The 24,357-nt window shown below is 45.1% G+C and overlaps 1 protein-coding gene across 5 annotated transcripts; it reads left to right on the plus strand.

Annotated features, from left to right (window-relative positions):
* The first annotated feature begins 180 nt into the window (after positions 1-180).
* ZFAND1 (zinc finger AN1-type containing 1) lies at positions 181-23,393 on the plus strand. 5 transcript variants are annotated; one of them, XM_085889918.1, is made up of 9 exons: positions 181-388; positions 8,078-8,120; positions 10,827-10,866; positions 17,498-17,628; positions 17,740-17,825; positions 17,964-18,106; positions 18,729-18,884; positions 19,529-19,547; positions 19,649-19,785. In XM_085889918.1, exons 1-8 carry the CDS (start codon positions 334-336, stop codon positions 19,535-19,537), a joined length of 663 nt encoding a protein of 220 aa, XP_085746044.1. In that variant the 5' UTR covers positions 181-333; the 3' UTR covers positions 19,538-19,547; positions 19,649-19,785. The 5 variants fall into 5 exon arrangements, with proteins under 5 accessions (XP_085746044.1, XP_085746043.1, XP_085746039.1 ...); XM_085889917.1 differs by having other exon boundaries at positions 19,529-23,393; XM_085889913.1 differs by lacking the exon at positions 19,529-19,547 and having other exon boundaries at positions 19,649-23,393.
* Positions 23,394-24,357: the final 964 nt, after the last annotated feature.

The raw sequence follows: 24,357 nt of genomic DNA on the forward strand, positions 1-24,357 counted from the left end.
AAGGACAGGCCATTGTGTCGGTACCTTCATGTTCTCTTCCTGGAGTTTATTTGCCCTACCCCGTACGTCATGTATGAAAGGTAGTTATTTATGAAGGAAGGGCGAAATATGGCAATTATTGACGTTGTGATACAACCGCAGGGCTCGTGGGCTTATTTTGCGGTGTATTATGAAAAAAAAGAACAACTGGTTACTCAGTTTAATATCACTTCCGGGTTTGACGTTTTGTTTCGATGCTTATGCTGCGTGTGATTTCTGTGGTTCTTTACACCCTCCAACAAATTTAACAGAACGATGTATGAACCAGAATAGAGGAGGTCGTGGCGGCGGAGAATGAGCGAACTGGACGTAGGACGGCAGTGCAGCTTGTCGAGCTGTAAACAGCTTGGTGGGTTTGAATGTCGGGCCATGAATAGAATGTGTTCGAGTTCAAGTGTGACGTTTCTGAGGTGGAAAGTGTGACGTTTCTGAGGTGAAAAATGTGACGTTTCCGAGGTGAAAAGTGTGACGTTTCTGAGGTGAAGTGTGACGTTTCTGAGGTGAAAAGTGTGATGTTTCTGAGGTGAAAAGTGTGACGCTTCCGAGGTGGAAAGTGTGACGTTTCCGAGGTGGAAAGTGTGATGTTTCCGAGGTGGAAAGTGTGACGTTTCCGAGGTGGAAAGTGTGACGTTTCCGAGGTGGAAAGTGTGACGTTTCCGAGGTGAAAAGTGTGACGTTTCCGAGGTGAAAAGTGTGACGTTTCTGAGGTGAAAAGTGTGACGTTTCTGAGGTGAAAAGTGTGATGCTTCTGAGGTGGAAAGTGTGACGTTTCTGAGCTGAAAAGTGTGACGTTTTTGAGGTGAAAAGTGTGACGCTTCCGAGGTGGAAAGTGTGATGTTTCCGAGGTGGAAAGTGTGACGTTTCCGAGGTGGAAAGTGTGACGTTTCCGAGGTGGAAAGTGTGACGTTTCCGAGGTGGAAAGTGTGACGTTTCCGAGGTGGAAAGTGTGACGTTTCCGAGGTGAAAAGTGTGACGTTTCCGAGGTGAAAAGTGTGACGCTTCCGAGGTGAAAAGTGTGACGCTTCCGAGGTGAAAAGTGTGACGCTTCCGAGGTGAAAAGTGTGACTCTTCCGAGGTGAAAAGTGTGACGTTTCCGAGGTGAAAAGTGTGACGTTTCCGAGGTGAAAAGTGTGACGTTTCTGAGGTGAAGTGTGACGTTTTTGAGGTGAAAAGTGTGATGTTTCTGAGGTGAAAGTGTGACGTTTTTGAGGTGAAAAGTGTGACGCTTCCGAGGTGGAAAGTGTGACGTTTCTGAGGTGAAAAGTGTGACGTTTCTGAGGTGAAAAGTGTGACGTTTCTGAGGTGAAAAGTGTGATGCTTCTGAGGTGGAAAGTGTGATGCTTCTGAGGTGGAAAGTGTGACGTTTCCGAGGTGAAAAGTGTGACGTTTCCGAGGTGAAAAGTGTGACGTTTCTGAGGTGAAGTGTGACGTTTCTGAGGTGAAAAGTGTGATGTTTCTGAGGTGAAAGTGTGACGTTTTTGAGGTGAAAAGTGTGATGTTTCTGAGGTGAAAGTGTGACGTTTTTGAGGTGAAAAGTGTGACGCTTCCGAGGTGGAAAGTGTGATGTTTCCGAGGTGGAAAGTGTGACATTTTATTTTCACAAGCTTTTACTTCCTGTTTTTTTATTTTTATTTTTTTTGTTTCCATTTTCTCTTCATCATCTCCTCACCCCGATCAGTGGCACACACAGAGTAACCTGTTCAGCATACCAGGATCTGGTTTTGAAGATTGTTGTTGTTGTTGTTGTTGGCCTTAAACTTCTTCGTCTTAATCGGACACTTTCCACGTTCTTGTGACCGGGTGAGGCTTAGCCCAAGTCTTTCACGAACAGGCTGGCCAGGCCCTGACGTTCGATTAAGGTGAGGGCAGGAATTTTGTAATTTGTTCAGGGTGCCGGCGAGAGCTCACCGACTCTTCATGAAGGACAGCATGCGATCTTTAACGTACACCAACAGTGCTAGCAAACGGTGATACCCAGTTTATCGTCCATGAGGACGACCCACACACGTTGATGAATCACCGCTGCCTGTGAAACACCAGGATGACAGTTTCGAGTTTGTTCATAAACTATTATTACTTCATCCACCGAAGGTAAAGGAGGTTATGGTTTCACCCCTTTCTGTCTGCTTGTTTGTTTGTCTTGTTGTTAATTGGTGAAAACACTGGTTTTTTGTCGAGTATGTTTGGCTGTTTGTTTGTCCGTTTGTCTGTTTGTCACACGATTTTTTGGCCACAGTTTTCAAACAATCGTTCTGAAATTTTGTGTGTGTCTATGTGACCGGCCAAGGACAGCAACGCTTAATTTTGGTGAAGATCCGAATCCACATCTGGATACGAGAGTTATTTAATTTTTAACTGATTCTTTACCTTTGATAGATGGGGGTTAAAATGATATTGATTGATATCTCAAAAAGTTGAGGACGGATTCGGATGGAACTTGGCGAACAGGTTGGGTGTGTGACAAGGACGAATTGTTTGGATTTTGGTGAAGATCTGATTCCGGATCCGGATTCGAGAATTTTTCAGGTGATTCTTCACCATTAAGAGATGGTTCCAAAAACTGTATACATATACATATATATATATATATATATATATATATATATATATATATATATATATATATATATATATATATATATATATATATATATATATATATATATATATATATATATATATATATATATACATCTCTCAAAAGGTTATGGGTGGATTCACACAACTTGTGGACAGGTTTGGAGTGCCACAAGGAAGAATTGATTCAATTTTGGTGAAGATCAGAATCCATATCTGCATACGAGAATTATTACCTCTACCACCGAAGGTGAAGGAGGTTATGTTTTCACCCCTTTCTCTCTGTCTGTCTGTTTGTGTATGGGATATCTCAAAAAGTTGTGGACGGGTTTGATGTGTGACAAGAACGAACTGATTCGATTTTGGTGAAGATACGGATCAGACTACTGGAATTTTTAAAAAGTGATTCTTCACCATTGAGAGATAGCCTGGTTTTGGCTTTGCAGTTAGGGTGGTGGCTTGGGATCCTGGGGTCCTGAGTTCGAGCCCCGCTGGCCACTGAATTGACACCAGGGGTTGACTCAACCTGTCATCCTTCCGAGGTCGGCAAAATGAGCACCAGTATACTGGTAATAGGGGCGCTGCATCAGCGGCATCGCTGCACCCCTAACCAATGATGCAACCAACAATCAAAAAGGCAGCACACAATGGGAACCATTGAGAGATAGGTCCAAATATGATAAATAGTGTTGTGGGGCTGGGTCTCGGTGGCGAGCATGACCGCTATGGGGAGCAGTAGAGTCGGCTCCACTGGAATTTAGGTTGTGACCCTCGGATAAGTCCGAAGGTACTGGTCCCTTACAGGACCATGAATTGCCAATAATTCGACCGCGTGGAGTAGGGTTAATTGCTGACTTCAAAATACCTAAGTACCCACGCGGCAAAGCTTACCGGGGAATTCACACCCTCTGCAGGCCTCGAGCGGAACGAGCCATTACCGTGCGTAACCCGAGCGGATAGTTACCGAGGCCCGTCGGTCCAAATGCACAACTACGGCAACGGCTTTCCTTATCCCCATTACGCACCATGGCAAACCAATGGCAGAAATGACAAAGAACGAGCTGGTACATTCAATAAGAGGGAATTTATTTACAACAATAATCGGGGAGGGGAACACAGAGCAGAGTTATCACGAATATGCAGTCAATGTACAAGGGCGAGATACTTAAGCAATGTCTACTTATCGGACTGGCGCCACACACACACACACACACACACACACACACACACACACACACACACACACACACACACACACACACACACACACACACACACACACACACACACACACACACACACACACACACACACACACACACACACACACACACACACACACACACACACACACACGAAATGGGCCCGGTTTCACTTTATTGTGCCCTTCAACTCGGGAGGGAAGACGAGTTGAGGGAAGAGCCTGTTCTTGCACCTGCCCGCCTCGTGCGGTAACGTTGATCTTGTTCAGTGGCAGGACTCAAACCTGCGCCGATATACCAGGCACCGAGGGACCAAGGATTCAGCCACGGACGCCAGCCAGCTCGAATAATGATGAGGTGAGGGATCACTGCGACGAGACCAGCACAGCGACAAGACGAGACCAGCGTCGCGACAAGATGAGGCCAGCACAGCGACAAGATGAGACCAGCCAAGCGACAAGATGAGACGAGCCCAGCGACAGGATGAGACCAGCCACGATATGACCGCGCCGTCCCGTCTATTCCTTCTCCCTCCAGGGACGGCGGGGGGGGGGGGGACGTGTCTCACGTTACCGCACCCCTCATTTGCCAGGGGAAATCTGTCGTCTCCCCGTGATTGGTCGGAGGGCGTGTCGGGGCGTCTCGATCCCCCGCCCCCCCCCCAAAGAGACTGCTTCTCTTGGAGCTCGCTCTGCGCCCATTGGCTGACAGGTGGAAACGTGCTCGCACCCTTCCGATTGGCCGAAGCGTGGAGTCAGAACTTCGGTGACCGAGGGAACTCCGCCCACACGCGTGTTTGACACGCCTTCGTATTGGGAATGGCCCATAGTGTTATTTTTAGCCGCGTCTCGCGTAGCGAACGCTGGCTCTAAGAGAGCTCCGCATTGTTCTTCTTCTTCTTGTTCTTCTTCTTCTTCTTCTTCTTCTGGTGAAGACAAGAACTTTAGGACTCGGCTCTTTTATATACTGGATCCAGATCTCCTTAAATACTAAACACCTGTACACATCCTCGCATTGAGGGTGCCTTTTGAGAGTATCTATCATGAACTTTTAAATATATTTGGACATTTGCTTTAAAGTTTCGAAAAGTTCACGTTACTATTTAAAGATTATTCCATTTAATGTGTTGTAATTTCGTAAATACAGTAAGTCCTCGCTAACCGGAAGTTCGCATATCGTAGTTTCTATTTTTCGTAATTTAGTTTTAATGACCAATTTTTCAATTATCGCAAACATTTTATGCCTATCGTAATGTCATTGCAAGGAAAAACGCAAAAAAAAGTTTCAAACTGCCTGCAAAAAACAACAATCACACAGGATGCGCATAAACACACTTTCACTTTACTGCGCATGTACTGTATGCTGTACTGTACGTATTATCTTCATGCTCGCCTGCATACCTTCCAGTATGAATCCCAAGCGACCCGCAAGTCTTTTGCCGAGCACACCTCGTTTCAAGCAACAACGAAAGGCTGTCACATTGAAGGTGAAATTGGATATAATTAAAAGACATGAACGAGGTGAAGGGACAACGGAAATCGGCTGCGCGCATGCAATCGCTGCATCGACTGTACATTCGATCGTTCAAAGTCCGGCAAAGATAAAGAAAATATCACAGATTGTGACCAGTTCGAGTGCAACGACACTAACGAGAATGAGAGATGGTGCCATGCACAACATGAAGCGTTTATTATGTGTGTGGATAGAAGATCAAACTAAACGTCGCATGCCTTTATCTCTTGCTGTGATACGAGAAAAAGCGCGTCGTTTGTTAGGGCATTGACCCACGATTACGTGATCAATTACTTCTCCAATCATGTTGAGAAGTATCTCCAAGGAGAACAACATTGACAACAAATCTTTGCTGCTTGTAGACAATGCTCCTGCCCATCCTCAGCAAATGGAAGACTGGTGTGAAAACGTGCAGGTAGTATTTTTACCACCAAATACTACCTCACTTTTACAGCCTATGGATCAGGGAGTTATTGCTGCTTTTAAAGCCTATTATGTTAAGCATACCATGCTGCAGCTTATCAAAAAAACTGATAAGGACAAGCTATCAATCAAGGAGTTTTGGCGAACATACAACATAAAAATGGCTTTGGAAAACATTGAGGATTCATGGGCGGAGGTGAGTGCCTCCACAATGAACGCTGTGTGAAAGAAAGTGTGGCCCGAGTGTGTCCACAATTTCACGGGGTTTGCTGATGTTCCGTTGATTACAAGTCAAATTGTAGACATGGCGCAGGAGGCTGGTTTTGAAGAGGTTGACGAAGATGACGTGGATGACTTACTGGAGTCTCATGCAGAACCCTTAAGCAATGAAGATCTTATGGAGTTGGAACAGCAGTGGGCTCTTGAGGAAGAAGAAGATGCTGTGACACCTTCATCCGAGCATCTCACCATGAAAAACCTCAGCCAAATCCTCAGCTCGTTTGAAAGTGCCACAGAATTTGTTATCGAGCAAGATCCAAATCTTGAAAGGAGCACTGATTTTAGCTGTGTTGTTTATGATGCCCTTTGTTGCTACAAGGAATGTTATGCAGCAAAGAAAAAGAAAGCCATCCAGCCCACTCTCCATGCATTTTTCAAGCCAAAAGATGCAGCACCAACTCCATCCACCATCCAGGATGCTCCTTCAACCAGCTGCCAAGAGACCGTTCCTGCTGGTGAAGAAAGTGACAGCACAGTGTCAAGTGAAGAGGGGGACGATTCTGCCACTCCGCAAGTGTGACTTGTCCACCGCAATCAACTCCGTTCCTCCAGCCTCGGGGTAAGTCTCCACGACTCGAGGAGTGTGTTTTGTTTATTTGTGTTTATGTCCAAAAAATTCCGAGCCAAAAACACATCCCCCCTTTAACACATTGGTTTCTATGGGAAAATATGTTTTGTTTAACACAGTTTCGCTTATCATAAGGTTTTCCAGGAACGCAACCCTTGCGAAAAGCGAGGACTTACTGTACACGATTTTCTCATCATGAACAGGAGCCTCCATGATGGGTCTCACTATTGGCTCTATCAAGGCACGTGGCGAAGTATCGGAAGTTGTTGTTGTTATTGCCTTTTGGACGTGGCTCTTGGACACATTTGTCCTTGTTGTGGATATAAATTCTAGAGCTAAGAAAATAACTGCGCAGCGCACGTACACTTAATCACCCATTAAACATAGGACGGGACCCTACCTAGAAACACATACTTACCGATACAACTGATCTTTCGGACCTGGCTGTTGTGTGCAGTAAGCTTCCAAATTCGTAACAATAGCACGATATCTCAAAAAGTTGTGCACTGATTCAGATGAAACTTGGTGGACACATTGGGTGTGTGGCAAGGACGAATTGATACAATTTTGTTGAAGATCTGAATCCGGATCCGGATCTGTTAATTTTGATAGTGATTCTTACCATTGAAAGACGGTCAAAAACGATAAAGTTCTGTATAGCATGATATTTAAATAATGTAATTGGCCTGATATGTTCTTGTGGACCATGCATTGTGTGGTGGAGGTACGCGCTCCACCAAGTGCCCTTCTAGTTTTATTTGATTTTGGAAGCCGAAGTGTGGCTTATCCAATGAAAGAAGCCCTATTTAGTTTTTGATGTACTGTATTTAAAATATCCAATGATTTTGATCTCACCTGGACTTTTGTCAGGTGAGATGCGATCGAGCGGTGTCCATAGGTCAGTGAGTCATCAGTCAGTTCGTAAACGCTTCATTTATTATTGCTTGAACCAAACGCATGCTTTTGATGAAACTTGGCCACAAGCTTCACATCTGATGCCTTACGAAGGTTTATTGACCGCATCAAAATCTGCGCTCATTAATGTGGTCAATGTGGATTTTTTTTTATAACCCCCCAAAATAGGTAATTGCACTTTTCTCCAAAACTACATGCATTATTTTGATGAAACTTGACAACAACCTTTATCACAAGTGTTATACCAAAGTTTATCGACTGCATCAAAATCTGTGCTCATTAAGGTGGTCTATGGGGGAGGGTTTGACCCCCCAAAATAGCTATTTGTTCTTTTCTCCGAAACTACAGATTTGATTTTGATGAAAGTTGATCACAACTTTCATCACCCATGATGTACCAAAGTATATCGCCCGCATGAAAATCTGTGCTCATCAAGGGTGTCTACGGGTGGGTTTTGACCCCGCAAAATAGGTATTTGCTCTTCTCAGAAACTATTTATCCAAGCTTCAGGACAGGTGGTCCTATTTTTATCATTGCCTCATACGTTGTTCATCTGTTTCAGATTTTCTGCCTTTCACATGTGATTACTGTGGCCATGTATTCTGGTGAGAGTTACGCACATATTCACTTACAACACACGTTACACACCTGCTCACTTCTGTATCTCTCATTTGAGAACTGGATTTGAGGTGTTCTGGAGCTGCAATGAATTGTCTGTAATGGAAGCGTAAAACTGCTACGAGGGGAAGTTGATGCGAATACCTTGTATTCTGAGAGTTGCTTTGTTCCACCAAGTTTGTGCCACCTTCCGTATACTTTAAGAATCATTTTGAATGAACAGCAGCAAGGAGAGCTGTGGATAAGGCGAGGAATGATATGGATGAAGATTGTAAGGAAATGAAGGGGAGGTGGGGGGGGGGTGATTAAGGATGGTGGTGGGAGGCTAGTGACAGAGAGGGGGGCAGTATTGAAGGTGTGGGAGGGTATTTCAAAGAGCTGTTGAACCGGGAAGGAAGCAACGGAAAGCTGGAGCTACCGTGTTATGTGGAGGGGAAAGTCGATTTGGTGGAGATTACAGAGGAGGAGGTACGGATGGCATTGAAGATGATGAAGAAGGGAAGAGTGCCAGGCATTGATGAGGTGTGTACAGATATGATAATTGCAGCGGAAGAAGTCTGAGTCAGTCAGCCGAAGAGGCTGTTGGATGTATGTATGAGAGAGGGTTCATTTCCAGAGGAGTGGGGCACGGTTAATTGTGCCGACATGGAAGGGGAAGGGCGATGTTCAAAATCCGGGGAAGTACAGGGGCATTACGTTCCTCAGTCATGTAATGAAGGTGTTGGAGAGGATTCTGGATGGGAAGATGAAGAAGTGTGTGGATTTGGAGATCGGAGAAGAGCAGCAGGGGTTTAGAAAGGGTAGAGGGACAATGGATGGGATGTTCTTGCTGAGACAGCTGGTGAAGAAGAGGTTTGAGGTGCAAGGTGAGATGGCATTGGGATTTGTGGACTTAGAGAAGGCCTATGACACTGTCCTGAGAGAGATGGTGATGGTGACACTGAGATGTATGGGAGTGCCAGAAGCAGAAGTCAGGTTTGTGGAAGGGATGTACAAGGGAACAAAGTTAAGAGTTTTGGTTGGGCCTCGGATGTCTGATGAGTTCAGCGTGAACATCGGTTTGAGGCAGGGAAGCTCTTTCTACCAATTTATATTTATCATGATGATAGAACTGTTAAGCAGGATGCTGAGTTTGAGGGGTAACATGGGGAGGATCTTAAATGCAGAAGATCTGGCTGTTGTGGTGTTGAGTGAGTGGGAGATGCAGGAAGTACTGGGGGAGTGGAATGAGGCATTTGAGAAGTATGGGCTGAAGATGAGTATTGAGAAGACTGAGGTCAGGCAGCAGAGAAAATAAATGAATATCAGGTTAGAGGGGAAGGAGATCAGGCAGGGAAATAGGTTTGAGTATCTGGGTAGGGTGGGAGAGTGGGGGAGGGTAGCAGTGACTGGGGATGGTAAGTTCGAGGCAGAGGTGCGGAGGAGGATTCAGGTGGGTGTGAATGTGTGGAGGGAGTGACAGCAGACAGAAAGATATCAAGAAAATTGAAAGGGAAGGTTCTCATGTCACGTGTAATGCCGGCCTACCTTTACATTCTGGAAATGGTGGCACTGACAGAGAGACTATAACAGAGGCTGCAGGTTTGCGAGAAGGCTGCAGGTCAGGAGGATTGCAGGAGTGAAGAGGGTGGATAGAAGGAGGATGGATAAATTGAAGGAGGAGATTGGTGTGCAGATGAGTTTTTGATCGGGAGATTTGTGAAATGCCGGCTGAGGTGGGCTGGACACTTGGTGTGGATGAGAGAAGGGAGAATGAGGAAGAGAGCGGATAGGTTGAGGGAGCAAGGTAGGAGGAAAAGAGGTAGACCGCAGTTGAGATGGGAGGATTGTGTGTGAGGAGGGATATCCATAAGGTGGGGGTGATTGGAGAGTGGAGCCAGTTGGCAGAGGACAGAGGGAGGTAAAGCATTGTCGTCAAGGCAGGGCAGAAGCTTGGTGCCATCGGTCCTTACCCATTATAAAAGGAATAAGAGGAGGAGAAAAAAACAAGTGTGTGTGTGCGTGCTTGCGTGCGTGCGTGATATGGGATGACGAGAATGAATGATTGTAAAAAGTCCTCAGTGATGTATTCTAATTATGATTCACATCCTAATTATTGTGGAGGAGATTCCGGATGGTGATCTGCTTGGTAAAGGATTTAAAATGTGCTTGGAATTCTCTGCAGGTAATGGTTTGCATATGTATAACTACAACAGCACTCGCTAGATCGCATACCTCTGCCATGCTGATCAGTTTACATTTTGGATCTCACTGATAGGCCGGATCTGTAGCCGGACCTCAACTAAAATCTAATCGGCTTGTTCCTGTCACCTCCTCATCCTGTCCCCAAACTTTCACCCAAATCCGTCCATAACGTTTTGCGATGTCTTGCTTGCAGACAGACAAACAGACATTGGTGAAAACATAACCCCATCCAACTTCTGTGGTGGCGGTCATGACTATTTGCCTTTTTGCTCCAGATATGATTTTCCAATTCTGCTTACCTTAGGTTTTATTAATCATTGATGAGAAATTTCGAGGTCATCATACATTCAGTTCCCCTCCCTTAATACCCCTACTTCTCCAGGCTCAGCTGCTGCATAAACTCACTCCGTCGAGATTCTAAGTAAATCCTTCACATTCCATTAATGTCACAAACTCGAGTTCCTGATCGCAAGTGTGATTAATCCCCACGTGTGTCATCTTTCCTCTAGTCTTGCACATCGGAAAAAGGATGATCATGGCTGCGCAGAGGTTCGTACAAGGTCATTCCGACGGCTTGTCATCACTTGCTTTGCATGATAATTTGCAAACGCGCTCCGACCTCACAACACCCTGAACACGCACCACCTGCACCTGTTTACTGCAAATGCGACCGCAAAGATGTGTGTACCATTCCCGATATGCCCAGGTGACCCATACTCAGTGTGCTTACTGTTGATAGACTGTGTATCCTTGGTTTAAGCTAAATGATGGATCAGAACCTTCTGGGTTATGGGAATCAGAGGTTTTATCATCAGGTTCATCAGACTCGGTGGTGTATGGTTCATGTGTCCACTCCGAGTCTGGAAGGTCTGGTTCAAACCCAGGCCAAGTCATACCAAAGACTTTAAAAAAGTAAGTACTTGCTGCTCACTTGCTCAATGCTCAGCATTTAAAAAGATAAAAGCATGCATACACAACCATAGGTTGGCATCCATGGGGAGGAGGAAATTCCTCTTTTGGAAATGCCCCGCTGAGTGTGGTGAGAAAGGCGGCGCCATTGTTGTGTGCCATCACTGGTATCCAGAGTGCCCCCAGGAAGTGACAGCACTTGCCCCAAGCTCTGTGGCTATATTTGTGTCTCATCTAACAGTCCTGTGTTGTGTCTCGTGTATTCTTCTGTATGTCCATGTGTGTGAGATGGTTGTGTGGCAGCTCCACAACGAGCCTAAGATCCTGAAAGAAAAAAAAAGTTTTATTTAGAGGAGTTGTGTTAGATGTAAGCACAAAGATAAGACAAAGCAAATGTTTTTGAAAAGCAATCAGTCATCTGGCTGCAATAATTTGAAAATAATGTTGCAATGCTTTATTACACACACTCGCCTCTAAGCTGTCTGGCCTGGGTTTGAATCCGGCCCAGACTATAAAATGTCATCCTGGTGTTTCACAGACAGGGTGATTCATCAATGTGTGCGTCGTCCCTCGGACGGATGTCAAACTGAGCGCCCCGTGTGCCAGCATTAGTTGGTGGACGTTGAAGATCCCACGGTGTCCGTCGTGAAGAGTAGTTGAGGTATCGTCGACACCCCCAAATAAATTACCAATTCCTGCCCTGACTTCCTGCATCGGAGTGGCGACCCATCCTGGATTGTGACTCGAGCCAATAAACTGCTTCGGTACAACCGACGATCTGTATCGAGCATGGCACATGATCTGAATGCTTTATGAATACAAGATAACGGTAATAGTAATAGTACGAGAATGGCAAAATATGCATTAGTTAAACTATAACAAAAGAACACGAGGATTTGATTATGGATAGTGCTGCGTGGGCGAGGGTTCGATGCTGAGATGTATCCTTGACATGCTTGTCGTATCTGAACCACGTATCCCCGACGGTTCAAGCCATAACGTAGTTGGTAATGAATGCATGCTTACTCTATACTGTGGATTACTCATGTGGGGGGCAGGTAGCAAAGTACAGCTATCCTGCATCGTTGACTTAACAGACGCGTCTTCTTTGCTCGTCGAAGAGATTCGCGCTCTCATAACCATTTGCGGTTTCGATCACATTACTTGGGAACAAGTGCAGCATTTGCGGAGGTTTTGCGATGGGCAATGCATCATGAAACGAGTCTTTTTTTTTTTTAGTATATTTTGTACCGCACTGTGAATCATATTTTCCGATGGAGTAACGCTCAAAAGTGTCATACTTGAGTTTGTATTCGTTAAAATAAAAGAAACTTGCACGGAAATCCGACAGGGCAGGTGGGTTTTCCAAAGTTTTGTTTTTTTCAAGGTATGAAGGACTGGGAATACTGCAACATTGGCAATACCAGCAGAGTACCCACCCTCCGGGCAATCTCATGTTGACTCACTGTATTGCATTCTGATGAGTGGAATCCAATCTTTTTCTTGTTTAGCTGCTTTTGGCTCGTTCCCTTGGCATTGTGATGCACTTGTTTGAATTGCAATTTAATTTTTGTGGGGAACAATATATTTTCCCAAAATAAATTTTCTCTTCAATTTCCTTTTTCCCCAGGAATTCGCCCAAAGTATTCAATATTTTCAATATCTGAATAGCTCAACCCCCACTAAATTGACCATTTTCTAAAACTTTTATTTCATGACATTTCCTTGAATTAGGCTTCCTTTTTTTTGTATACCTTGTCGAGGCTCGTATGAGACCTAACACACAACACACAGCAAGGGGGGTATGAGACAAGAGTAGCGGGAGTGGGAAGGACAAAACAGTGAGGAACAGAGACATGAGATCTGTGGAAGGGAGAGAGATGGGGTGGGCTACACAGGGTAAACAAGATGGACACGACAGGGACTTTCAGGTCCTTACACGACAGGGACTTTCAGGTCCTTTCACGACAGGGATTTTCAGTAAGTTTGGACTGCTTGGTTGGCTAGACAGGGGGGTCCGGCTGCTGGAGGGGTGTTAGTTTGTCTGGTTGGCACGTTCTTTGGCACTCCAAGTGGTTGTGATTATAATGTGGATTTGTGACTCCCTCAGAGAGATCCAGTTCCAGAACAGGTAAACAGGGTGGCAGCTGCAGTTCGAGTTGCATGCCTCAAGGGAAGCCGATGTTATAATCTCTTTAAGAATGGTATGTGCTGTTTGACAGTGACGCAACAATATTAATGTACCCAATTTCATTCAATCCGGTACTAATGTCAGCAGACGGAACCATCCCCCTCACTTCCCCTCAAGTCCCACTCCCAAATGCAAGTCTAGAACACTCCCTTCCTCTCCCCAAGTATCCCTCCTTGCTCCCCCATCCTTTTCGCTTCCACCCCCTACCTCCCAGAGTGTATAGTTACGTGTGGTGAAGTGACACTCTCCCTCCCCCCCCCTTCATCGCTCTCCTCCCCCCTCACCTCTCATCGCTCTCCCCCATTCCTCACTCTCCTCTCCCCCATTCCTCACTCTCCCCTCCCCCATCCTCCTTCTCCCCTCCCCCCTCCTATCCCTCTCTCCCTGTCTCTGTCCCCTCCTCTCTTCGTATTCCTGTCAGTGAATCAACAGGTGTGATTTGCTGGTATCATAGATATGTCGAAGATGGAATACTCTGAAGGTGGACACGGTGCTCTACAAGTTGTAGATTTACACCGGTTGTTTTGTTCCTCATTCTATTTGATGGGACAAAATATCGCAACAATATAGACCACTTGGGGTTTAAAAGGGAATTTCTGAGGTTCTCCTCAGTGACCAATCAAATCACTTCACTCAGGTTCATTTGGGTAATTGGTCGACCCGTTGCCTTTTCATGTTCTTGCCCTTTGAGGATGTCTGCATGGTATATGACTTAAACAGCCGTTTCCATGACATTGACCACAATGGTTTGCTGTCTTCGACAATCAAATTGACAACGATGGATTACGAGAAGGCGAATGAAAGTGGTGGACAAGATGAGCCATATTATTTGGATATCCGAATCCAGTGGATGTCACATAAATCAAAAGTACAAAATGTACCTTCCTTCGAGCCTGGGGTAATTAATAGCGAATGCTTTAACACGTGTTTGATTTTACACTTCTCATTTCCCTCTACGTTCACCCTCGATGTACCCCTTTGTTCACCTTTCCCTGAAGGCAGCACAGTCCCACTCCTTCACTATAGATGATCCCTCTGAGTCACGGCACAGGCAGAATGGACAAAATGGCCTTTGTCCGTACTTCCGATTCATTGCAGCTCTTTCCAATGCTTTACCTCATTGAAGTCTTCATATTTTGCTCGGTTTTTGAATTTCTCTCATTCTCAATCTGTTGTGATGTCAGCCACGCGCTCAGTTGTCAACAACGTCCTATAAACACCCCTCTGCATTACTTCCCCCGTCTCTCGGCACCCTCGGTCATTCCAATACCACCTAATAAACTTGTGTGGTGATGTTATCTTATTGTGTTGTATTGGAATTGTTACGCTACGCCATGCTTTCACGACACGTATCTCACATTGCCGTTTTCTTTGTGTGACCTTGACTTTGTGTCCGACTCCGACCCTTGATATGAAGCTCATGGAGGACTTGAACGTCACGGGCAGGATGATGGCGCAAGTAGATGACTGGGTGGTGCAGAGGTAGCGCACTTACCTTTGAGTTGTTACCTGAGTTGGATTCCCGAACTGATTGTAAACTGTTGTATCAGTTCTTTGCTGGACATGCATTTGATCACAAAGTGTGCCGTCGCTCATATAGACGTTCAGCCAGGCATCCCATCCGTCAGCATTAGTTGGTGCACGCTAAAGATGCTAAGGTGTCCTTCGATGAAGAGTAGATGAGTTGTCACCGGCATCTTGATCGAATTACAGATTCCTGCTCAAATCGCTTTCAGTTAAATGTCAGACCAGGTGAGCCAGTTCATGAAAGATGAGGGCCATAAACTTTCCCTTGCCGACCTCGCAAGAAAATGAGAACAATTAGTACCGTTAAAGAGGGAGCATGAGTATACTCCTGCATGAATTACAAGGACATTCGTAGACAATGGACAAACACACTCTCTCTCTATCGAGTGCAGCCTATGGCTGCTGGTTGCATCATTGGTTGGGACGTGGCTCTGCCGCTGATGCAGTGTCCCCCTTACCAGTGCACTGGTACTCATTTTGCCGACCTTGGAAAGATGACAGGCTGAGTCAACCTCCTGGTGTATTTTAATTCAGCGGCCAACGGGGCTTGAACTCAGTACCCTCGGATCCCAAGCGGCCACCCTAACCACTAAGCCAACACCAGGATGACAAACACACTGAGTACATGGGATTTGAATCCAGCGTTCCCAGCATCATGAGCCACGGGTTCGGATTGAAATGTTAAAATGGGCCAATCCTCTTGGGAAGGTAAAGGTGATCGCCAGGACTGTAACAACTACCGAGGGTGACGCTGCTCTCGGTGCTTGGCGGGCAAGGCCTTTGCTCGGATAATCCTTGATTGGGTTCGTCACCATCTGCTTGAGCACCAGCATCCAGAGCAGTCAGGCTTTACACCAAAGAGGTCAACGATTGACCATGTCCTTGCTCTTCAGGTCCTCACCGAACGCAGACGAGAGTTTTGGCAGGGGGCTGCTTGCAGCCTATGCTGATCTCTGCAAAGCGTTCAATTCAGTGAATCAGGATGCCCTTCTCTCTCTCTTCTCAGTCTTCTCGGATTCTCAGTTTTCGTGGGGTGCCACCAAAACTGATCGATCTGATGTCTGAACTGGAATCTGGTACTGAGAGTGCTGTGAGGTGTGGTGGTTCCATGTCTGACTTATTTCCAGTTGTTACTGGAGTTAATCAGGGGTGTGTACTGTACTGGCCCCCACACTTTTCAGCGCTTGTGTGGACTGAATTATTGGGAGGATGTCGGAGAGATGAAGCTGCGGTGCATCGTTTGGGAATGTCAAGATCTCTGACCTTGATTTCGCAGATGATGCAGTCATCTTTGCGGAGACTCCAGATATCCTTCTGGGGCCCTCGAGGTCCTGAATGAAGAGTCGGAGCTACTGGGATTACGGATTTCCTGGGTCTAAACTAAGATCCAGGCTTTCAATGACATATTGGATGCTGCTATCTTGTCTGTACCTGTTTGTGGCGAGGATGTTGAAGTCATGGAGAGATTCGCTTATGTTGGCAGTGATATCATTGTCTCCGCTGGGTGTGAGCCAGAGGTCAATAGACGTCTGGGTCGGGCCTGGGGAGTCATGCATTCACTGGATAATGGGGTGTGGTGCTGTCGTTACATGTGCAGGAGGACGAAATTCCATGTCTTCAGGACCTTGGTGCTTCCAGTCTTGCTCGATGAATCTGAAACTTGGACTCTGACCAGGGATCTGAGACGCAGACTTAATTCCTTTGGTACCAGATCTCTTCGGAGAATCCTTGGCTATCGCTGGTCAGATTTTGTGTCCAACGAGCAGTTGCTGAGAGAGACTCAAATGAGATTTCATTCATTTCATTCATTCCCATTCTTCCCTCCAGGCTTTCAAAACAGCTGTTCACCACCACCTCTTATCTTCCCCCATCCAAATCCTCGATCTTTTCTACCCCCGATAATCCACCCAAGCCCACTTCCTTCATTTCTCCTGCTTTCCTTCCTGAAAGTCCCTGAAATGTCCATCTTCTCTTCGCCACGTTCCCCGTCCCATCCCCATCCCTCTCCCTTCCACAGTTCACCTAATGTGTCTGTTCCCCACTGTTTTGTCCCTTCCACTCCCGCCCCTCTTGTCTCATGCCTCCTTGCTGTGAGTTGTGTGTTCGCTCTCATATGAGCCTCGACCAAGGTATACAAAAAATAAAAAAATAAAAAAAAAATTTGTTACCTGTCCAGTCCGTGATCGTCAGCTACGGCTGTATGGACACGTGGCTCGTTTTCATGATGCTGATCCTGCTCACCAGATTCTCTCAGCGAGGGAGTCTCGTGAGTGGAGGAGGCCAATGGGCCGACCACGTGCGTCGTGGTAACAGCAGGTTGATCAGCATCTCGAGGAGATTGAGATGGGCCAGGCCTCTGCCTGGGGGATGGCCAGATGGGATGCCTCCTGGAGTATCGGCAGAAAGTGGACGCAGCGACGTGCTGCTCCGGCGCTGCAAGCTCCCATACCTGACCAGACCTGACCTCTGTTAATTCTATTTTTCCCCTTATCCGAAACCTATCCAAGACTCCCCTCTCTCCTCCACCCGTACCCATACTCCTCCCTTGCTCAGTCAGAGAAAAATCTCCATGTCTCCTCTGCTGAGCTGCCTAAAGAGCTCTACAGCTGTTCTGTGAAGTCGTGTTGCCAGAAGGTTGCCATTTGTATCACCTGCACTCACTGTCAACAGCAGTTGTGTCTCCGGTAAGTGGCGTGATTACAATTTTACTTTCTTTCTCTTGTTCGTTATCCTAATCATTTAACCCTTACTGCTTTGCCTTCACTCAATTAATTCTTATTCTTTCATCTTGTCAGCCATCGTCACCATTCAGACCATGACTGTGTCCATTTACACCAGGCACTTGGCAGGAGTACTCCCAGAGGAGGAGTGGTTGTTCCTGGTCAGTTGGAGTCAATGGCACTGCAGTAATGTTTAATAATAAAAGTAATAATGGTTTGTTTCTACGATATTACTGACGTTTTATCAATTGATCAACACACAATTTTTTATTTATTTATATTTCCTTATTTTCCAAAAGATGGTCGAGTAAAGAAGTCCAGCATCATCCAGGTTAAAGATACAAAATCGGGCCGGCGCGGTGCACAGAATCCCCAGGTGGCTGCTAAGGTGGCACTGATGCGGGTAAAGCAGCAAGCTGTGGGAAGCAAGTCCATTCCACAGGTACCATGTCCACTATCACAGGTCCACAATCACATTAACCCTGGTGTTGGTTTACCTGTTATGGTGGTGGCTTGGGATTCTGGGGTCCTGAGTTCAAGCCCCATTGGCCGCTGAATTAACACCAGGAGGTTGACTCAGCCTGTCATCCTTCCGAGGTCGGCAAAATGAGCACCAGTGTACTGATAATTGGGGCACTGCATCAGCGGCATATCCGTGCCCCTAACCAATGATGCAACCAGCAGCCAAAAAAAGGCTGCACACGAAGGGAAGGGGAATTGATGGATTTATTAAAATCTCTTATTGGTTTGACGCAAGTATGATGGGCCGAATGGCCTCCTCCTGTGCATAATTTCCTTGTAAAAGTGTGTTCACCACCACCAGAGGTGTGTACCCCCACTACCACAGGTGTACATGTCCACCAACAAACACCCAGGCTTATTAATCAACCATTTGCTTCGCTTTGCAAGCTGCTTGGCATCACACTGATTTGGATACACATAAATAATATTGTTGAATTTGACAAACATGAATGGTTGCACCTGTTCATGGGGTCCGGGGCATACAGTTGTATGAGTGTGTGGGATTCAGGAAGAGCGGTTGTACCTGTGTGTGTGGGATCCAGGAAGAGCGGTTTTACCTGAATGTACACGTGGCTCTGGATGGGCGGAATGACCAGTTGCCAGCGTTTGTCTCAAAGTACTGGACCGTTGGGAAGGTTTTGGACTCTGTAATCACTGCGGCAAAAGTCCACAGTGACAACCATCTGCTGGGTGCACAGGCAAGTCGGTGTTATTTCTTGATTCGATCAACACGTTGACATCTTTGGCGATGCAGATGCAGTTGGTTCTCTTAATGGATAAAATCGCATTTTTTATTCATTGTGGTCTTTCATGCAGTATTTCACTGGATCTTAAGGACCCTTCTACATCTACTATATAAATATTTTGGAATGTTTTTTTGTTAATTGGTACGTTATTCTTTCACAGCCGAATCGTAGCACCTACATAGATGCCCTAAATCTTGTGTAGCAATTTCAGAATCTGTGCAAGGTTTTAAGCTACCACCCGTTGGCCTTGACATCCATTTTGAGGCCTCCATGGGCTGCGAAAAAGTGCATGTTGAGATGTGGGTCAGGCAATGCTGCCGCCGGCCCACAGGTAAAAGTTAACCACCATGAGGCCAATGACTTCATAGTTTTTCAATGCCCAACACATCCCGAAACCACCACCAGGAAAAGCTCATCCAGCCAGGCAGTGCCAGGTATCTCTTCCCCTACCCTCGGTAGCCCCTGCTCGTATTACATATGCAAAAGTTGGGTCAGATGGGGAGCCAAATCCCTATTATCAATGTGGCTTTGATGTGCCCAAAGGTGAAACGTTTATTCTTGTTATCAAAGTGCAATTATCATGTTTGTATTTTCAGTTTGCCTGAAGTGCATCAGGTAAGAAACTCGAGATGTTCCTGCATCACAGTTCAGGTGAGATCCTCGGATGTGTTTGCATCACATTTGTTTCTATAAATGCTGCTGTTTCTCTTCCACAGAAGGTGCGGCTGTGTGACTTGCACTCTCGGCAGCCTTGGCCTTTGGAACAGCGCCTAGAAAAGTTTATTCTTGGGAAAACGCCGCTTGCTGATTTGATGGAGGTCCTGCTGATCCGTGAGGGGGAACTCGAGGAAAATGAGCTACTGGCACAATAGATCAAAGCCTCTTGGTCTGTTTGGCTCAAACCGTTCACATGCCATGATTCTGAACACTGATAAATACATAAATGTAAAATGATAAATATCCAGGTGTGTTGGTTGATTGGACAAAGATCAATACAGTGTTGGAACATTGCTCCTCGTTATTGTTCAGGAAAGCTTTTGTTAACCTCCGCCATCGAAGATGGACGGAGGTTACTGTTTTCACCCCTGTCTGTTTGTTTATTTGTTTGTAAACAGTATTACGGAAAAACTCCTGGACGGATTTCGACGAAACTTGGTGGGGAGATGAGGTATGGTCCAAGGATCATACCATTAGATTTTGGACTTGATCAAAAGTCCAATATGGCCGCTATGGCGGCCATTTTGAAAAAATATTTGAAGTTTTGTTTTTGCATTTCTACATGTTTTAAGTGATTTCCAACCAAAAAAAAAAAATAAATTGTTAGAGAAAAAAAACAAAATTTTGCAACTTTTTTTTCAAAAAAAATTCGATTTTATTTGAAAAATATTTAATTTTTTTTTTTTTTTGCATTTCTACCTGTTTTCAGTGATTTCCAACCCCCAAAAATTTTTTTAGAGAAAAAAAACAAATTTTGCAACTTTTTTTTCAAAAAAAATTCGATTTTATTTGAAAAATATATATATTTTTTTGCATTTCTACCTGTTTTCAGTGATTTCCAACCCCCAAAAATTTTTTTAGAGAAAAAAAACAAATTTTGCAACTTTTATTTCAAAAAAATTTTGATTTTTTTTTTTTGCCATTTCTACATGCGTGTCAATCTAGTTTAGTTTATTCAATCGTGGTTCAGTAGAGTCTGATCCGTTTTGACCTACAATGAATAGGATATCAGGTTCACTTAAGTGACCGAGCAGTATTGGCGGCGGAGGTTTTGCACTCTACCGAGTGCTCCCCCTCCAGTTGAAGCAGTGTGTTAAACTGGGGTAACTCGTGCCTCGGGCCTGACGGTCACCAGGCCGGTGGTTGGGGCGAGTCGAGAGCACAATACGCCATAGCAGTATCGCGGTCAGTACAAGGTGGAGGCCAACAATTAGCTTTATGTATTTCCTGATTGCTACAGCACGTGTGACAGAGAATTCAAAAATACTCTTCCAAACCACGTGCGTTTGTGAAAGTTTGTTTTTGTCACCGTCAAGAAGTTTTAATTTACCTGTGTATAAAGTACAAATTAATTGATCATTTTGTTTTACCTGGGTGCGTTTTCTTTAAGTCACCTCAATGATGACACTTTGAATGTCCAGGAGTATTTCGTTCATTCCGGCGCGCTTTATTTTCAAATGCCATCATGCGGGTTGATCAACATTACCCGATGTAGGGGAATCGATGATCCCTGAGCAGTGTGACTCACCAGTATGGGTGAAGTCGCTGTGGGTAATGTGTGGGATACATCCTGTTTTCTCTGGAGAAGTCCTCCCTTTCGGTCCTGAAATCTCCGTACGACCGGGATTTTTAGATATCTAGAAATAGCCAGGATTTTGCGTTTTTATGAATATTTATTTTTATTTTTTTTGTTTTGCTTTTCCATTTTCAAAAGGGATTAAATTTTTTTTTAATCTTCTTTAAATGGTTAAATCATTTTTGTACATTTTCTTACGGTGATAAAATGCGGCTTACATCATGTTTGGATCAGGACAATTTGGTACAAGTCTGCACTGCAACCGTCACGGCGTAATGGACGTGTTCGAACATCGACACTCGCGCATCCTCTTCCTATCCAACCTCAGATAGTGTAGTAGATAGTAGAAAAATCGTGCAAATTATGATACAAGCATCAAATTTGGTATTTCTGTTCTGCAGGGCTTTCTGATCAAATCTGCCCAATTGGCCATTTGAAAATCCAAATTTTGAAAAATTTGAAAATAAAAAAAAAATTCAAAAAAATTTGAAGTCACAGCTGGCTGAAATTCTTGAAGCACAAGTGAACATCCCAGTCAGAGAACCAAGGGGAGATGCAGTCATCATTGATGGCTCAGCACTTATCAATGCCCTACCTCCACGCACTTCAAAGATATTTGATGACTATGCAAAAGAAGACATCATCCCAAAGTTGGAATCCTATGATTCCGGGTACGAGAGGGTGGACGTAGTGTTTGTGTACAAGAAGTCAAGTTTGAAGTCCGAGGCAAGGTCGAAAAGGGGGCAAGGAATCAGAAGAAGAGTGACAGGAACCAGTAAGACCCCAAGTAACTGGAGAAGCTTTCTTCGAGATGACACCAACAAGACTGAGCTGTTTCACTTCCTTGTGGAAAAGATGTGTGAAGCACAGATGACAAGCACAGTCATTGTCACAAAAGGAGAAGATGCCATTAGCACCACAAGGAAGTCACCGGATGCTGTGTCTCCATGTTGTCATGAAGAAGCTGACACTCGAATATTTGTACACGCCAGGGATGCAACGACGGATGGTAGCAAGTCCATTATCATTAAGGCCAATGACACGGACGTACCAGTAATAGCAATATCTGTACTGCCATCCTGACAGGAACGAGGTCTTGAGAACATGTGGATTGCCTTTGGCCAAGGAGCCAAGGTGCGATGGATTCCAGTCCATGAAGTATTTTCTGCAATAGGGCCTGAGAAAGCTCGAGGGATCCCATACTTCCATGCGTTCACTGGATGTGACGTCGTGTCTGCCTTCCGCGGTAAAAGGAAGAAAACTGCATGGCAGACTTGGAACGTCTTTGATTATGTTTCTGAAACATTCACCAATCTCAGCCAGCATCCGACATTGATTCGTGATCTTGACTTTTTTGAAGTTTTTAATTTTTTTTTCAAATTTTGAAAAATTTGGATTTTCAAATGGCCAATCAGGCAGATTTGATTAGAATCCCCTGGAGAACAAATGTGCCAAATTTGATGCTTGTATCATCATTTGCACGATTTCTCTCAAAAATTGCTGTTATCTGCCCCACTAAGAGAGAGTCCATTGTGGGTGCTCACTCTGTGATTCAGTGTGTTTCCTGAGTCCGTACCGTACACACCTGTTTGACTTTCTACAAGAGCTCGATCATTACAATGCCAAAACGAAAGTGTCAATTCACTTCAGAACTAAAGACAAAATTCCTGCGTTTTCGAAGTGGTCCAGAAGAATGGGAAGCTGAGTGCTTGGTATTGTTGAGCCGGTACGAATGTCTCTGTGGAAAAATAAAGGTATTATTGATTTATAAGCTCATGTGGACTCAGACAAGCACAATGGTTCCAGTAATCATTCAATATTTCGACTGGAAGAATGGCGAGGTCCCGAACACACCAAACGAGATTGCCGATACGATTGAAGGAGACTCTTGAAAAGAAAAGTGTCCCTTTTTTTTTTTTTTTGAAAGTCAAAATATGCTAACCCTGGTCGGACAGGTGACAAACAAATTGCAGGTGTTAAGTGAAATCTTTCAAAGCTCCACATCGCAAGGTACAACGTGGGGGCCATCGTTTGCAGGTTGGATTCATTTTGTTTGGAGTTTCATTGAACTTGTGCTTTGAGGGTTACATTTTGAACTTTTCATCTTATTGTTTGCCTTTTGCTGCTTTTCAAGGTCAACTTGTCATTAAACCCTTGTGATATCAAGACCTCTGATCTCAATATCTCTCTCACGGCTCACCGCTTCCAGATTTTAACAACTAGGAGCACCCATTCTCGAAGGGAGCGGCCTTGGGGGGGGGGGGGAGGTTATGTTATTAAATCCTTATGGAATCGTGTCATCCAAAACATCTCATTCCACTGGAAAACGGGACAGGAATACGGCACTGCAAGGGACAGGAATACGGCACTGCAAGGGACAGGAATACGGGACTGCAAAGGGACAGGAATACGGGACTGCAAAGGGACAGGAATACGGGACTGCAAAGGGACAGGAATACGGGACTGCAAAGGGACAGGAATACGGGACTGCAAAGGGACAGGAATACGGGACTGCAAAGGGACAGGAATAAGGGACAGGAATACGGGACTGTAAAGGGACAGGAATACGGGACTGTAAAGGGACAGGAATACGGGACTGCAAAGGGACAGGAATACGGGACTGCAAAGGGACAGGAATACGGGACTGTAAAGGGACAGGAATACGGGACTGTAAAGGGTGGGACTTGTAATACCCTCCCCCACCTGGAGCGGCGCTACACGATACACATTGACCTCGACCCACGTCCCTCTCCATAATTTGGGGGGCATGTTGATCTCACGGAGCGAGTTTGGACGGAATCGGCCCAGAACTGCAGGACCAGCGCGACAAACACCGCTCCGTAAATCCTTTCGGTAAGGATTGAATGAAAAACGATTCCTTGTTTCGATATCAAACGACGACCCAAAATATATTACAATATTCCATCAATTTAATTATGAACAAAGTATAATATGCTAATTAACCATCGCCATTCTACTTTTCCGTAGTCCATATCTTATCGCGGTGATAATTTTTTTTTTTTAAGTCAAGTTTAAATTGCGACGATTACGTTTAGGCTTGGGCGGTGTATAGCCTACGAGGTGTTCACGTGGTTTCTTCTGAAAAAAAAAAAACAATTCCCGTTTCTCTTC

This window comes from Eptatretus burgeri, chromosome 7 (genome assembly GCF_056783735.1).
Source record: "Eptatretus burgeri isolate ZD-2024b chromosome 7, Ebu_testis_v1, whole genome shotgun sequence".
Taxonomy (NCBI): Eukaryota; Metazoa; Chordata; class Myxini; order Myxiniformes; family Myxinidae; genus Eptatretus; species Eptatretus burgeri.